Raw genomic sequence first — 14,995 nt, 5'->3', positions numbered from 1 at the left:
ACCAATAATTCTTTAGGTTTGAAAGGCGATAACCGATATATTGCCCGATAAATCTAAATCCATATTTTATATAATTTTTGAAAGCCTGGTTACAAATACAAGTCTCGCCATGTCCCAAGCACACAATTATAATGTTCTCATTATATTTTTTATGTAGCCTATGTGACAGACTTCTGCTGCACATGTTGCACTTCATGTTTCATGATTCAAAACCACCATGGCGAACATCTTAAGTGTCTAAACTGAAGGAAATAATCCATTATTAATCAGCTTTAACATATCGGCCCAATTTTATTATCAGGGCAATAACAATAACTTTAAAAATGAACATATATCGGCCGATACCGATATGGTGGCCGACATTTTATGCATCCCTAACATTTGATTGTTAAAGGCAGCTGCACAGGTTTGAGATACAAATATATATTTTTTTCTTAATTTTGTTATATAAATTTCTCAACTATAGGCTACCTGAGAGTATTTACATATGCGTTTGGCACACTTTTATCCAAAGAAACTTATAGGGCCAGGTTTACTAACACCTTGCGCCAATGCAAACCCTCTTTTAGCGTTAAAAAAACTGTCAGGAGGATTTACTAAAGACACGAAGTGAAAAATCATGTGAAAAATTTGCGCTGAAGAGGCGTAGACCTTATTTCATATGCATTTGTAGGAGTTTTCCTATCAGAAGCCAAATTTATGAGACGAGGGTATTTAAATGAATCAAGCAAGGGAAGGGGATTTACTAAGGTTTGCACTAGTATAGTCAATTTACTGGTATTTGCGTTCTCGCTCTAACTTGCCGTTTAGTAAATCTGGCCAATTACCTGCATTGCAGGCGTACATTTATATTACCATAAAATGGTAAAATGTATTACCCAAAAGAAAAACAGTACCGATTTTAAGCATAATACAGGGTTAGTGAGGACAAATTTTCCGAGTCTTTTTTTTTTGAAGGTGCAAAATAGCCTACAGATATTGCCGAATGACCACCAGGGAGCGCTGCATGACAGGATATTTATTCTCTTCATATGCAACAAGCCAACGCACTGAAAAGCAATCCTGTGGCAAAAAATGCAAAACATAACACTAAAAATGAATGACATCTGAGTTGAAAGCCTTCTGATGTACTTCGACATTTAAACTACATTAATATCCAATCCTTCCAAAACGTCTGTCATGACCGTTTGCTTTACAGTAAATAATGGCAAACTAAACGAACATAAAAATCCTGCAAAAACATGACACAATAGTAAAAGAAAACTGGCATTGGGCACAAACAAATCAAGAAATTTGAAACAATAAAAGGCACAGATGAATAAAAAATACCACCCCCACTATACAGCAGATTTAACTTGAATAGAAAAGCCTAAAAATAAACATTGAGGGGTGTTTGATAAGGTTAAAGCAAACTGAAATATGTCACTATTACACAATACAGTCACAAAATCAGTAATCTTCAACAGCCACTGTGAATTTAAATGAAAGACACTGATTAAAGCATCCCTTCACATATTACATGGGCATGATGGCCCTCATCTTTCAGTCCAAATTCAACAGTACTGTTCAAAATAAACCAATACAGTTGTAAATATAGGAACGCACATGTTAAAGTATTCCAAAGCAACACGGACCCATCATAAATTCCCTTTTTGATTTAAAACAGTAACAAAAGACAAAACCACTTCTGATGTTGATCAGAACACCATGAAAGTCAAAAACAAAGTTTCAGGATCTGGACCGTTACTGTATGGGTTACAAATGTTCATTATGTCAGAGTGTGATTCATGGATGAGCTCTCTTTTGGTCCAATGCCACCCACAGACCAACTCACAATCTTAAATCACTGCCAAGTGTCAAAAAGCTAACCGTTACACTAATATCAAACAAAATGATTTGTTTAAATATATCTGGTTGAATTAACTGTAGATAAGTGGATATAAAAATAGTAAATACCGAATCTAAGCTCTAGATTCAAGGTTTAATGATAACACAGTGATCATGGCGAGTGCATTAAACGTTTCAGTGTCGTCTTCATCTTCCAGTTATTACACTTCAGTTCCTGTATCTCACTCTGCATAAATTGGCAACGGTTGCATGTGTTCCAGTTTTCACCGAATAATATGACAGCAATTTGCATACTACCAGTTTTGAAATGAAGATGGTGATGTAAGAGCGCTTGAACAGGCAGTCAGACAGATACTGAGCAAGGTGTATTGTTGGTGTGACATTTCCCAGCATGCTACATGGCTCATCTCCAAAGTTTGAAGGCAGTCTACAATACGTCAGGGTGTATTTATGCTATTTTCTCAAGCTTAAGTCAGTGAAGTACCTTGTAACTGTTATGTTCCCTCAATATCATGCAAATATAATTTTAACTGATTCTGTAATTCAGTTTAAACAGGAATCTCTTCTTCCTGTTATCATTTTCATTTTTTTCAATGCATTTTAAAGTGAGGCCATCTGTAAATCTCATTCAAAAATAAGAAGCTAGAACTACAGTATCAAAACCCAGTTTTAGCTTCAGACTCTCATCAAACCTTTAACACTAAAATATGTAATGCGTTTCGTGAGAAGTAATCGTCCTCTCTTATATCTCTACAAAATATACGGCTGAGTGTGAAATGCTCATACTCGTTTAAACCGTAGACGCATCTCTACGCAACGCCACTTATTCTTCCTCCTCCTCTTCCTCCTCCTCATCATCATCCTCATCGTGACAGTGTGTGATCTCCTGTGGCGTCTGAGGGAAGAGGTGTGGGGGGTTGATCTCGCTTATGGAACGGGTCAGCTGGTGTCTCTTGCACTCGAGGTCTCTGAAGTCGATGGAGTGGCGGTTGCGCGTGGCCATGGGCGACTCCGTGTCGTTAATGTCCACGTGAGCGTGCTCCACGGTCGACTCGTGAGGCATCTGATTGTAAACCACAGACAAAAAATGTCTACTAAAGGTTTCTTGACTTTTATGACCAATGCATCAATGGTAGACATTGTGTTTGTTGAGCTTACCAGGACGTGGGCGGCTCTGAACAGGTAGCTGAAGGGGTAGTACAGGAGATTGATGAAGGACGCAGCGTACAGGTCAGCGTAACGCATCACTTGAGACGCGAACAGAGTCTGACGAGAGCCACTGCGGAAAAGACTTCCCATCATCCCATAGCACATGTCCATGTCATGGGTCACTTTCTGAGAAAATAAGAGATACAGAAACAGCACGGTTTCTTAAGTAATTTGATTTAAGTAATGTCCGTACGACTTTTGTTGTTGTTGAAAGATTAATACTATTATTCAGCAAGGATGCATTAAATCGATCATAATCGACAGTAAAAACATGTATTATGTTATTTCTATTTGAAGTAAATGCTGTTCTTTTAAACTTTCTATTTACCAAAGAATTCTGAAGAAAAAAAAGATCACTGTTTCCACAAAAATATTAAGCATCACAACTGTTTTTTATTATTATTATCACAACATTGATAATAATAATAAAAAAAAACTTGAGCAGCAAATCAGCATATTAGAGTGATTTCTGAAGGATCATGTGACACTGAAGACCGGAGTAATGACGCTGAAAATTCTGCTATCACAGGAATAAATCATATTTTAAAATCAATTAAAAAAGAAAACAATTATTTTAAATTGTAATAATATTTCACTGTATTTCTGATCAAATGAATTCAGCCTGGGTGAACATGAGAGACATTCAAATTTGATAAAATTTTTAAACAGTAGTGTAATTACTTTGATAATCAATCTGGTGAATATTTCTAAAATTAATCAGATATTAAAAAAAACATTTTATTTCACTTTCTGCTCAAAATTAAAATATGATTAGTGTAATTCGGACTTCAATAAAACCTAAATCTGGTATCCAAAAAAACCCCCAAAAAAACATCAAAATAAATGTTTGTCACAAATATTGTAATTATATTCTTTGGTGCGCTCCATTTATTTGCGGCACATATCGTTCTATAAAGTATTTGTCTCAAATGCACCTTTTTAAAAATGGATGCTTTGGAACTTTCATGCACTTTTGGCACATTTTAATTGTGGAAAAAAAAAAAAAAAATTCCCATGAAAATGGATTTTTTCACTACAGTAACAGGAATGTCAGTGCACAGCGTACTGCTTCTGTTATAAAGAAATATACCTTAATCCTCCTCTGAAGAGAGCTGATGTCGGGTCTCTCATTGCTGCTGCTGTCCAAATGCCTGTGAACAAAAAAAAAAAGAAAGGATGGAGAAAAATGGCAGGGAAAAAAGAAAGATGTAGGGTGAGAACGGTGTCAAACGAGTTAAATGTAATAGAAGCCATGCACTGTCAGTCTTTAAATAGAAATAAATGCGCACCCCTTTATCTGCATGTCAAATGTCTGCAGACAGCAGGGAGGGAGCGTCGTGTCCTCCTCTGGGTACACGAGTGCATGAATGCCAGCACACACGAGCACTGGATGGTGGCAGTGCGAACATCTGAGCAAGAGTTCATGGATGATACTTACTTGTAGAGCTCTGCCAGGAAAATGTCCAGACTCTGTAGTTCCTCAAACAGTGCTGCAAAACAAAAAGAGAGAACTCAGTGAACTATGAACATCTGCATACCCTGCAATATTAAAATAATAAAGAAATATCTTACTAATCGCAGTAATACACTATTGTACTGTTAGAAAAAAAAAGTGTTTAATAATAAAATATTATATTATAATAGAATATTTTATAACGAAATAGATTTGCTATTATTATTATTAGTAGTAGTATTAATAACAATAAATTCAATTTATGTCAAAAGTATTACTAGATTTGTTATTATTAATAATTGTTATTATTATTATTATTATTTTATTTTACAGAACAGCAGAAAAATGACAATACTATAACTTATGGATGTCTACATTTTTTTGCTTTCAAACATTAAACCAATGAACTTTTATTTAGGCGGAAAATGCAGGGAGACATTACCACTTCTCTTTATTGACAACAACAGATTTATAAATGATTCTTATAACAAATTTGGTAAGATGGTTGGAGCATGTTGCTTTCCCAAATGCACATTATAAGCTACTCAACCACACAGCACTTGCAGAGTAGCATGTACAGTGAATCAAACCTGAAAATGAACACAGTGCTGTGCTTTGGCTTTACTTGGAAACATGTAGTGCGTCAGACTATATTTATGTAATTACATCACAACCATTGCGATTTGATGATCGCACTAAGCCATATCACATTCTCACAACCATGCATTGTCAAAATTCATTAAAAAGTTACTGGGCAACTGGCGCATCTCGAGCACAAGCTCGTCATCTAACGTTCCACTAAACTAAGTTATATCCACTAAACTAAGTTATATTCTATCGTTCTCCTAATGTTATATTTTAACATTCCCCTAACTGTATCATTTAACATTCCCCAAACGTTATGTTTTAACATTTCCCAAACTGTATCATCTAACGTTCCCCTAACATTATCATCAAACGTTCCCCTAACGGTATCCTCTAACTTTCCCCTAATGGTATCCTCTAACGTTCCCCTAACGGTATCCTCTAATGTTCCCCTAACGGTATCCTCTAATGTTCCCCTAACGGTATCCTCTAATGTTCCCCTAACGGTATCCTCTAACTTTCACCTAAAGTTATCCTCTAACGCTCACCTAAAGTTATCCTCTAACGCTCACCTAAAGTTATCCTCTACCGAAAGGGAGCAGGGAATGTGACGAATCGTGAAACTGTCCATAACTTGGGTCTAGCACGAGTTTAAGCACTCTCACAAACACTCCTGTTAAAATTATAGAAGACATGCGACATGAATCTCTTGCATCGAATCTGCACTTTGTTGTTTATGATGGGAGAATTTGCGAGTTTCAGTCAGAATTCAGTCATAAAGCACACACGCTAAACAAAACTCTTCATATCAGCGATGACAAATCTGAATGCCTCTAATTGGCCATCACATTCATAAGCTCAACAGAAAAATGTGTGATTGGTTATAATGCTCATTGCTTCAAAAAGAAATCTGATGGAATGCTGCAGTAGGATAGATCGAATGAATGTTAAGTATTGTAGTTTGTTTAACCAATATTATCACTTAAACATATATTCTATTATAGAAATATTTTGAAACAAATTTCAGTGACTTTTCCAGAACCGTATGAACCCTGTTTGTAGTTTTTGTTACAATTAAACTTATTTTATTTTAGTTAACGTTTATTTGATTTCAAGTAGCAACATTTTTTTAATGATTTTAGTTTCAGTTAACTATAATATAATGACTCACAGCTCTTGTCGGTCCACACGTGCAGCTCCTGAGCCAGCTCAGGAATGACCAGGAACGTTCTCCAGCCCTGGCGCTTCTTAGACTTCAGGATGTCTCCGAAAATGTGGTCACCGATGTACAGGATTTCCTTTCCTTTTGCTCCCAATAGGTCACAAACTATATCTGAGGAACCTGAGAAGGAAAAATAAACAAATTCAATCAGGCAGTTCAGACAAGAACTGTTAAATAAATATGAAAAATGACATAAATTTTTATCTTACCACCAGAATACACTATGCCATGCTGCAAGGGACCAGTGTATGTCCCGATCTTCAATCTCCCAGTGGTCTACAGAACAGAGACATGGCTGAATCAATCAAGTTCATCACAGGAATCTACTCAAGTGAGTCTAGCGGAGCTTACCGTGTCCACCTGTCTGAGCACTGTGCCCTCTCCAAAAAACACTGGCTTCCTGGCATCCACCAGAATAAGGTCAAAGTAGGACTGCCAGGGCTGATGAGGTGTACCTGCCTGTAATAAAGAAATAATACATTCAATCTGTCACTGTCTTTGTGTATGCAATAAAAACGCAACACAATGAGTTCTTATAAGGCCCCTGATACTCCTTGTCTTTGTTTATATTCCCTTTCCCAATATTTGTTAATAGCACATTTTTTTAACGAGAAATCTGATGGTGTTACAGACACATCATAACCGGTGAATTGACCCTTTGGGACAAATAAAAACAACAAAGTACAACTGGTATGGTAGTGTACCTATATGAGAAATAAAAACACTTACTTTTGGACCATGTGGAAAATCAAACAAGTATGTCATGATTTTCTGAAAGATAAAAGGAGAGGAAATGATGATTTCTAATGAAAATCCAACATATTTTGTCACATCTTAAATGATTAATGTCAGATGGTTGATGAACTCACATCTGTGTACTTGTAGTCACTGTTGGTAACAAGGAACACTTTGGAAACTTCATTCATTCGGCTTAGAAGCAATGGCAGTTTGGCCTAGATGAAGAAGACAAAAAAGATATGTAAACAAAAAATTATTACGCCAGTAAACTATAAACTATAATTCATTATAAATAAACATACAAAGCTACATAAGGTAACAAAAAATGCAGGTCTGCATGAGGACTTACATCCTTTACCACATATTTCTCCAGGTTTTCAACCGTTTTCACCTTTAGTGAGCCCTAAAATATCACACAGAAGTGGTTATTCAAAGTATGACATTCACATTGAGTCCAGAAACGGGGTTCTTTTTATAAATAAATGAATATTTTGACACCTTGAAATGGACCCAATCCACAGCATCTCTGACATCCTGAAACATGCTCTTGTACGACATGAAAAGATCTCCATCTTTAAAGCCCATTTCACAACTGAGGAGGTAAAAAAGTAGTATATATAAAATGGCAATTCAGATAATCTACTGCATGCTCATGGCAACAGAAGCATTAAAATGAAGGCACAAAAACAAACCTTGTATATCTGGAGCAACTAGTGAAGAAGTCAACCAGGCAGGCAAAGAGGTATGTCTCTAATAACACAGAAAGACAAACAATGTTAACTTAATAGACTATACAAAGACTATAGATTCTATATATTCTTTTGCTTTTTGATATTCGTTGATACAAGATTTTGACCTGGGAGGTTAAAGAGTGTGTTGAGGATGTAGAATCGCTCTGTATCTCCACGCTGAATGAACTTATTTGGGTACAGCTCTCTTATCTCTGGCCTAAAAAAAAAAAATTACAAATACACAACACATTTGCTGAAGGTGTGACCAAGAAAAGCCTACATGAAATCGCAAGTTACACTATTAACTTTCTTAAAGCATATTTCTTGTCTTATTGGCAATGACGCACCAGTGCATGTTCTTACAAATAAAAAAATAAATCCAAAAAATGAAGCTTTTATTATCTGTAGACGAATAAACACAAACAAAGGAAGCACCACGCTTCACTAACCAGTGGCTTTTGAATCGTGAGTGCTGACTCACCCACGCAGGAAGTTGAAACCATGAGCACACACAAGGATGTTTCCGTATGCATCTACTTTCAGCAGGTTTCCATACGTTGTATCAAACACCAAGCCTCTGAAAGATGTAGAAAAATGTGTGTGAATCAAAACATGCAGTTGAAATACAGAATAGTAGCATGTTGGGAAAAGGAACGTTCAAATCACCTTGTGGGAAACGCAGGGTCATAGACAAAATTTAGCAGCTCTTGTGGGTAACCAATGGAAACCAGTCGCTCCACAGTCAGATCAAAGCCAAGAGATTCATACTCCGGAGACTTATACACTATTAACAGAGGAGAGAACAGAGGCAAAGTTATCTGACAAATCCCAATACAACACATGAACGAGATGAAAGCAGTAAATGACAAATGTTATCGTATACACTACTGTTCAAATGTGTGAGATTGGCAGGATATTTCATGTTTTTGAAAGAAGTCTCTTATGCTCACATAGGCTGCCTGCATTAATTTATCAAAAATACAGTACTAACGTAATGTTGTGAAATATTATTATAATTTACAATGTCATTTTCCATTACCTGTAATTTTCAGCATCATTACTTCAGTGTCACATGATCCTTCAGAAATCATTCTAATATGCTGATTTGGTGCTCAAGAAACTTTTCTTCTTATTAATATCAATGTTGAAAACAGTTGTGTAGCTTAATATTATTGTGGAAACCGTGCTTTATTTTTCACGATTATTTCAGGAATAAAACGTTCAAAAGAACAGCATTATAAATGTCTTTACTGTCACAAAAGTATTAATTTCTTTCAAAAAATAAAATCTTACTGACCCCAAACATTTAGACGGTAGTGCATATATTAAGAATAACTGAAAAATGGTATGATTGTTGCCAAATGCTCCATTTTCTTCCTTTGCTGGTAAAAGTATGAAACACTTCTAGAACCCATTTATAATTTCCATGTCAAAATGAACTTAAAATATTACAAAAAAAGATCATCATTAGCATTTCTATCAATCTCATGAAGGACTTTGCCATTTTTAAATAAACTCTTGGTTGGGAAACCCTGTTTTAGCTCATGGTGCCTCTCATTTCCTATTTTAAACCAAGCCCTTTTTCACAGCGCACTATTTCCATCTTCAATTAGGATGAATCTATAAATGGATTTGGAATGACTGCAATGTGAATGACTTCAAGTTGACAAATGAACTGCTTCATTTTCTGTGGAAACAAAAAGGTTTAAGTGAACCTTTTTTAGGACCTGTATAGGCCCCAGACAACTACAAAACTTTTGTATTAATGTGTGCCATTTTTCAAGAAACCCCTTTGGCGAGATCAGCTAAATGAACATTTCCCAAAGAAATGACAGACTTCTGCTTGACAGAGAGGAAGTAAATGTCAACATTGATGAAACGCAGTCGACCCTATGGTCAAGCTTCACAAATATCTCAAATCATCTGTCCTATCATCACGCTTTCGTTGTTCAACTAAACATCAGATACTACTTTTAACTAAAGACACTTGGATACTAACCAACATGGAGTCAAAATGGTTCTGCAATAAAACCTATTTGGTGGCCCCTTCAAATGGATACGTTAGGTCAAAGTTTGGCTACAAACACTTCTCTTCACTTTTTGTCTGCTGAAACATTTGCCACACTAAGCAAATTCACTGCACTGCAATTAGTATAGATTTACACAGCAAACACACATTGATCTTTCAGACTAAGCAGCTCATATTTGGTGTTAATATTAGGCTGTGTGCTGGAAAACTGTGAACATTATCCCTTGTTTATCATTACAGACTCATAAACAGGAAGTTGACCCATATTATGGATGTCAGTGCACCCATCCATCTAACATGTTTATAGCTTTAAGAGGAAGGAATCAAGCACGTGTCCTCAGACATGAGCCAAGTGAAGACAGGGGTGCTATTTGCAGAGCCATGACACCACCAAATACACGAGATCAAGGATTAGCTTACAGTACCAGCCTATGGTACTGCCATTTCGCAATGCCTTTGAACTGAATTCGTTTGAACTGATTTCACAAATGAGACTGCAAAACAAGGCATGATGCAGACCTCATCTGTCACACAGGCAGTTCATAGAAAGACTAGCACTTCTTACCTGCTAGAGTGTAGTCCATATCAAAGCCAAAGCATTTTATCTTCTCCATTGCCAAACTTCTATTGACAAAAACTCTGTGGACACAAAAATACAATCAATTTAAGAGTAATGCCATGCATAATCAATACAGTTGCAACCAGTGTTAAATTCAGCAGATTGTATTATTCAATTGGCTTGAGCACAACCTGTGAGCTGTTCAGCTCTCAGGGAGTTTAGGTTAGTGTAGATAATGATTTACACTGACCCGTGAGAGCAATAAATCTAAATTTATGCATTTGGTTAATTTATCTCTATTCCTAGTTCAGCCAACAGCAGCAAAATATGAGGTGGAGCAAATGGCAAGGTAATATTCCTTGATTTCCAGTTAAATCAAGTATTTCAGGTGGAAATTAGCAGGTGATTGACCACTGTTTAACGAGACACACCAAAAACAGAATGGCAAATAAAATAAAATACAATATAATAAAATCAGGAGAAAACATCCTTATAATCAGCTGTTTAATCTGCTTTATAAACCTGAAAAACAAGTTTTCCTTTTTATTTTTTGATGACAGTGACACCACTCATCCGGGTAATAAACTCTACCTTTTAAAAAGTTTGATGACGGTATGATTTTTTATGCTTTTGAAAGAAGTCTCACAATTTCCATTTGCATTTATTTGATCAAAAATAATGCAAAAACAGTAATAATTTGAAATATTATCATAATTTAAAATAACTGTGTTCCTTTTTATTATATAATTTGTTTCTGTAATAGCAAAGCTGAATTTTTAGCAGTCATTACTCCAGTCTTCAGTGTCACATGATCCTTCAAATCAATCCAATATGCTGATTTGGTGCTCAAGAAACATTTCTGATTATTATCAATGTTTTTAAAACAGTTGTGCTCCTTAACATTTTTGTGGAAACCATAATACATTTTTTGAGCATTTTTTGATTCACAGAAAGTTCAAAATAACACATTTATTTGAAAATCTTTTGTAACAATGTAAGCCTTTACTGTCATTTTTGATTAATTTCATGCACCCTTGCTGAATTAAAGTATTAATTTCTTTCAAAAAATGTTTTTAGTAATGTAGCTTTACACTGATATATGAATAATACCAATATATGAAAGGTTATGATTCATCACAATTATTGGCAATCTACCAAAATATGCACTTGTATCTGCATTTGAGAAGCTTTTGTACATTTCATTATGTTAAGAGATAAAAAAAAAAAAAAGATTTAAAGCTTGGTAAATTAGACTTTGTATTTTAAGTATAAAATATATCTGCTATTGTACATTTTAAAACAGTACTACTGTCAGTCGTTTTCTAAATTATGTTAAAAGCAGTGCACTACAATTCCTTTTATTTTAGTTCCCCTGATGCTACTACATCTTTAACCAACTATATATCTGAAGTGACACATTAAAAATAAAGCTGACTTTACACTAGGAACAAATGAGCTATTACGTTACAGTGAAATGATGTGTTAAAAGCATGAAGGAGGGAGATACAGCTAGAGGAAGGGAGAATGAAGGAATGATCTCACAGATTAAAATCCCATTACAGGTCTTCCTATGGACACCTACATACAGTCACAGCACAGTGCAAAAGCATTGATGGTTTTGTTCATCTTATATTTTTAGTGCTGTGCTGTGATGGAGTACATTGGAGAAAAAAACCATCAATTACAAAAGAGATGATCAATCAGCACTGCAGGTCAACGACAAACCTTTGGCATACCTCATATAGGGATGACAGTGGGCCAGTTCCTGAGGTAAGCTTTGTAATAAAGGAATAAATGAACTACATATTATAACAGTAATAAAACCAGCTAATAGCACCACATAAAGAACTGTGTCCAGATCGCTTATAATTGACAATTCAGGTCTTCTTACCATTAGATTCACTGTGATTTTTTTTTATTGCACTTTGTGACTGCCATGACGTGTCTTTTCTTTTCTGCAGAAAACTGCATACAAGTCTGCATATAAATAATGATTGCTCTTAAGAAACAACTGTTTGCCCTGACAAACATAGTATTTTAGGAACTTTCCAGTATTATGCTGACAGGACAAATTAAACTGCCAAAGGGCATAATTAAATTTAGCCTACTAAAATATAAGATATGAGTATCAGAATGTGCATAAACACTATTACAATGATTGTTTTAAAATAAATTATTTTAATACTTTAAAATATGCAATAAGTGAGCACAGTCAGAAAACACTTCATTCTTTTAATTCAGAAAAAAGCTTGCAATTTTTGACAAAAGTTGACTATCCATGCTACTATCCATGTCTGTATCTCTTCTTCTCTTTTTAAAATTAAAACATAATTACAAATTTAAAATTACAGTTTTTTTTTCTCTGTACTTAAAATAACTGTGAGCATAAAATATCTCAATGTGAATGTGTCTTCATTATGGACCATAATCTTAGCTGGAAGTGAGACCAGCAGCTCATTTAAGGTCATTTCACTAACTGCCTGAATTTACTCTTTTTGTCTTGAAACACGTAAATTTAGGTATGACAATGGATTTGTTTTCAAGTCACCAAGAGACTACATAATCTGATTTGACCAATATAATGGTAATGGCCTGCAAAGCTGAAGGCATAAGTGAAATGTATTAATACCTGTGATGCACCTCTCTTCTGTACTTCTTCATGGATAAACCATCCATGTTGGCTGGAAGGTCAGCATAATTCTGGAGCCGATCACTCCAAGAGGTCGTCATCTTTAACCGTTAAATCTGAGAACGATACCAACACTTTCTAAAAAGCAAATAATGGTTATAGGTCTTTTAATTAATAATAATAATAAACTATAATGCAACGCAAGCAGACTGGACGATACAATAAATGTGAATATACACTTGTTTAGTACCTCAGAGGTTAAATGTTCACCACATTAAAATGTTGCACAATAGCTCAGCCTGGTCTTGCAGATAAGATATGATATGAAACATTTTATACAAAATCTCAAAATGTTCATCAAATCTATTCTAATGCTCCATGTATAATAATCATATTAAGTCAGTGTAACATAATTTCCTGTATAAAAGATAAAACAGCCATGAACAGGAAGAACCGAGATAAGCACAGAAAGCTGCCTGAAACAATGTTTAAATCCATTGAAAAGTACCAGCTTCATGTTTCTTTAAAAAACCCATGAAAGGAAGGACTGTAGATCAAAAATATCCATTAATAATCTTTATTTTCTAACTTTAACAATGAAGGACAACTTCGCAGAAACCACACAATATTCTAGAATATGTATTTTTTCTTCAAATACCAAAATGAATGAACGTCGTTATCTTTCATTCTCTACATCAATATTTAGCTGTTATTACAAATAGTGAAGACCACCTATGAAATATGTAAAATAATAACGCACAAATAATAAAATATGAAAACAAACATTATGCACATTATTGGCATCTTTGACTTACATAAGAGACAATGAGCGGGTCTCATGCATTTTAAGACTCAAAGGAGCTTTTAATTTAAACCAATTGCCGTTTCATTCAAATAAATACCATATTAAATCTTCAGACTATTCAGTAGAGTCAGTGTAAAGATTTACTAAGGTTATTAAGCTATAAATGTGAGCAGATCTTTCCTCTTGTTCATTGAGTTCCGTGATGGTAAAGTTAGCACACCAGCTAGCTAACGTTAACTATCATTCCTTTAGTTTTGATCAACCTAATACTACTGTATAAAAGGGAGGTAAATGCTTAACGAATGTGGCTATAACACTTATAAACACAGTAATCCTGAAACGATTTAATGACAGAGCTACTGATTATTGAAACGCGTTATATCTCTGCACAGTGTCAGTACGTTACTCACCTCACAACACCACCAACAGCTGCAGCTTTGCGCTATCTGCAAACTGCGCATGCGCAGATGATGCATTTCAAAACAATATTAAAAGCTAATTTAAATGCTATTTATATGAACACTTCATTGTTGATAATATGTGTAAGTGATGACATTCAAATAATAGATTGCATAATCTAATGTAAAATTTATAATGAATCTAAAACAGCAGAGGTGGACAGTGACAAACTGAGGTGGAAAGATTGACGTCAGAACCCAACGTCATTGACATCAACATCCAACGTCGGACAGACGTTGGATTTTGGTTGAAAATATGTTTAGGTGTGTTCGACATCGGCTGTATGGCGGGTACTCCGTGCCAAAATCAAACATCCGAACGACCGACCGACCGATCGAACGTCTATCCGAACGTCTATCCGAACGTCTTGAACTTTCAAACGGGTGACCCACGTGACGACCTGACGTGACGTCAGCGTCTTCGAATTTTCAGCTTTTTAACCATACAAGTATACAAGCTGATGTGTAAAGGCTATAAATGGACATGATAGGCAACACATATAAATATTGTACCCCAAAAACAACTTTCCTGAATTCTGTGCTCGTGCGGCTATGTGTTTTACTTTCAAAGAGCAGAAATACTGCGTATAAGCTACAGACATTCAATAGTCTTGACCATATAATCATTTTAACTAGTTTTTATTGTTAATTTTATTGCCCAATGTACAAAGTTCCCACTGTCCATAAAAACACTCAAAAGTCGATTATTTTATTTTTTACTTTTTGATC

At 35.2% G+C, this 14,995-nt stretch overlaps 1 protein-coding gene across 4 annotated transcripts; it reads right to left on the bottom strand.

The window, feature by feature from the left end:
* Positions 1 to 1,002: 1,002 nt before the first annotated feature.
* On the bottom strand, positions 1,003 to 14,260 carry nt5c2a (5'-nucleotidase, cytosolic IIa). 4 transcript variants are annotated; one of them, XM_081351750.1, is made up of 19 exons: positions 14,219 to 14,245; positions 13,004 to 13,119; positions 12,111 to 12,149; positions 10,381 to 10,454; positions 8,453 to 8,570; positions 8,268 to 8,363; positions 7,912 to 8,003; positions 7,748 to 7,805; positions 7,554 to 7,647; positions 7,405 to 7,458; positions 7,187 to 7,270; positions 7,047 to 7,088; positions 6,669 to 6,776; positions 6,527 to 6,593; positions 6,267 to 6,437; positions 4,496 to 4,547; positions 4,148 to 4,208; positions 3,007 to 3,183; positions 1,003 to 2,911 (listed from the first exon to the last, which is right to left on the bottom strand). In XM_081351750.1, exons 2-19 carry the CDS (start codon positions 13,102 to 13,104, stop codon positions 2,672 to 2,674), a joined length of 1,728 nt encoding a protein of 575 aa, XP_081207876.1. In that variant the 5' UTR covers positions 13,105 to 13,119; positions 14,219 to 14,245; the 3' UTR covers positions 1,003 to 2,671. The 4 variants fall into 4 exon arrangements, with proteins under 4 accessions (XP_081207876.1, XP_081207877.1, XP_081207878.1 ...); XM_081351751.1 differs by lacking the exon at positions 12,111 to 12,149 and having other exon boundaries at positions 14,219 to 14,260; XM_081351752.1 differs by lacking the exon at positions 12,111 to 12,149 and having other exon boundaries at positions 13,004 to 13,141; positions 14,219 to 14,242.
* Between the last annotated feature and the right edge of the window lie 735 nt (positions 14,261 to 14,995).

The sequence above is a fragment of the Scardinius erythrophthalmus genome, assembly GCF_964197995.2.
Source record: "Scardinius erythrophthalmus genome assembly, chromosome: 21".
NCBI lineage: Eukaryota > Metazoa > Chordata > Actinopteri > Cypriniformes > Leuciscidae > Scardinius > Scardinius erythrophthalmus.
This window is presented reverse-complemented; position numbering and strand designations above follow the sequence as displayed.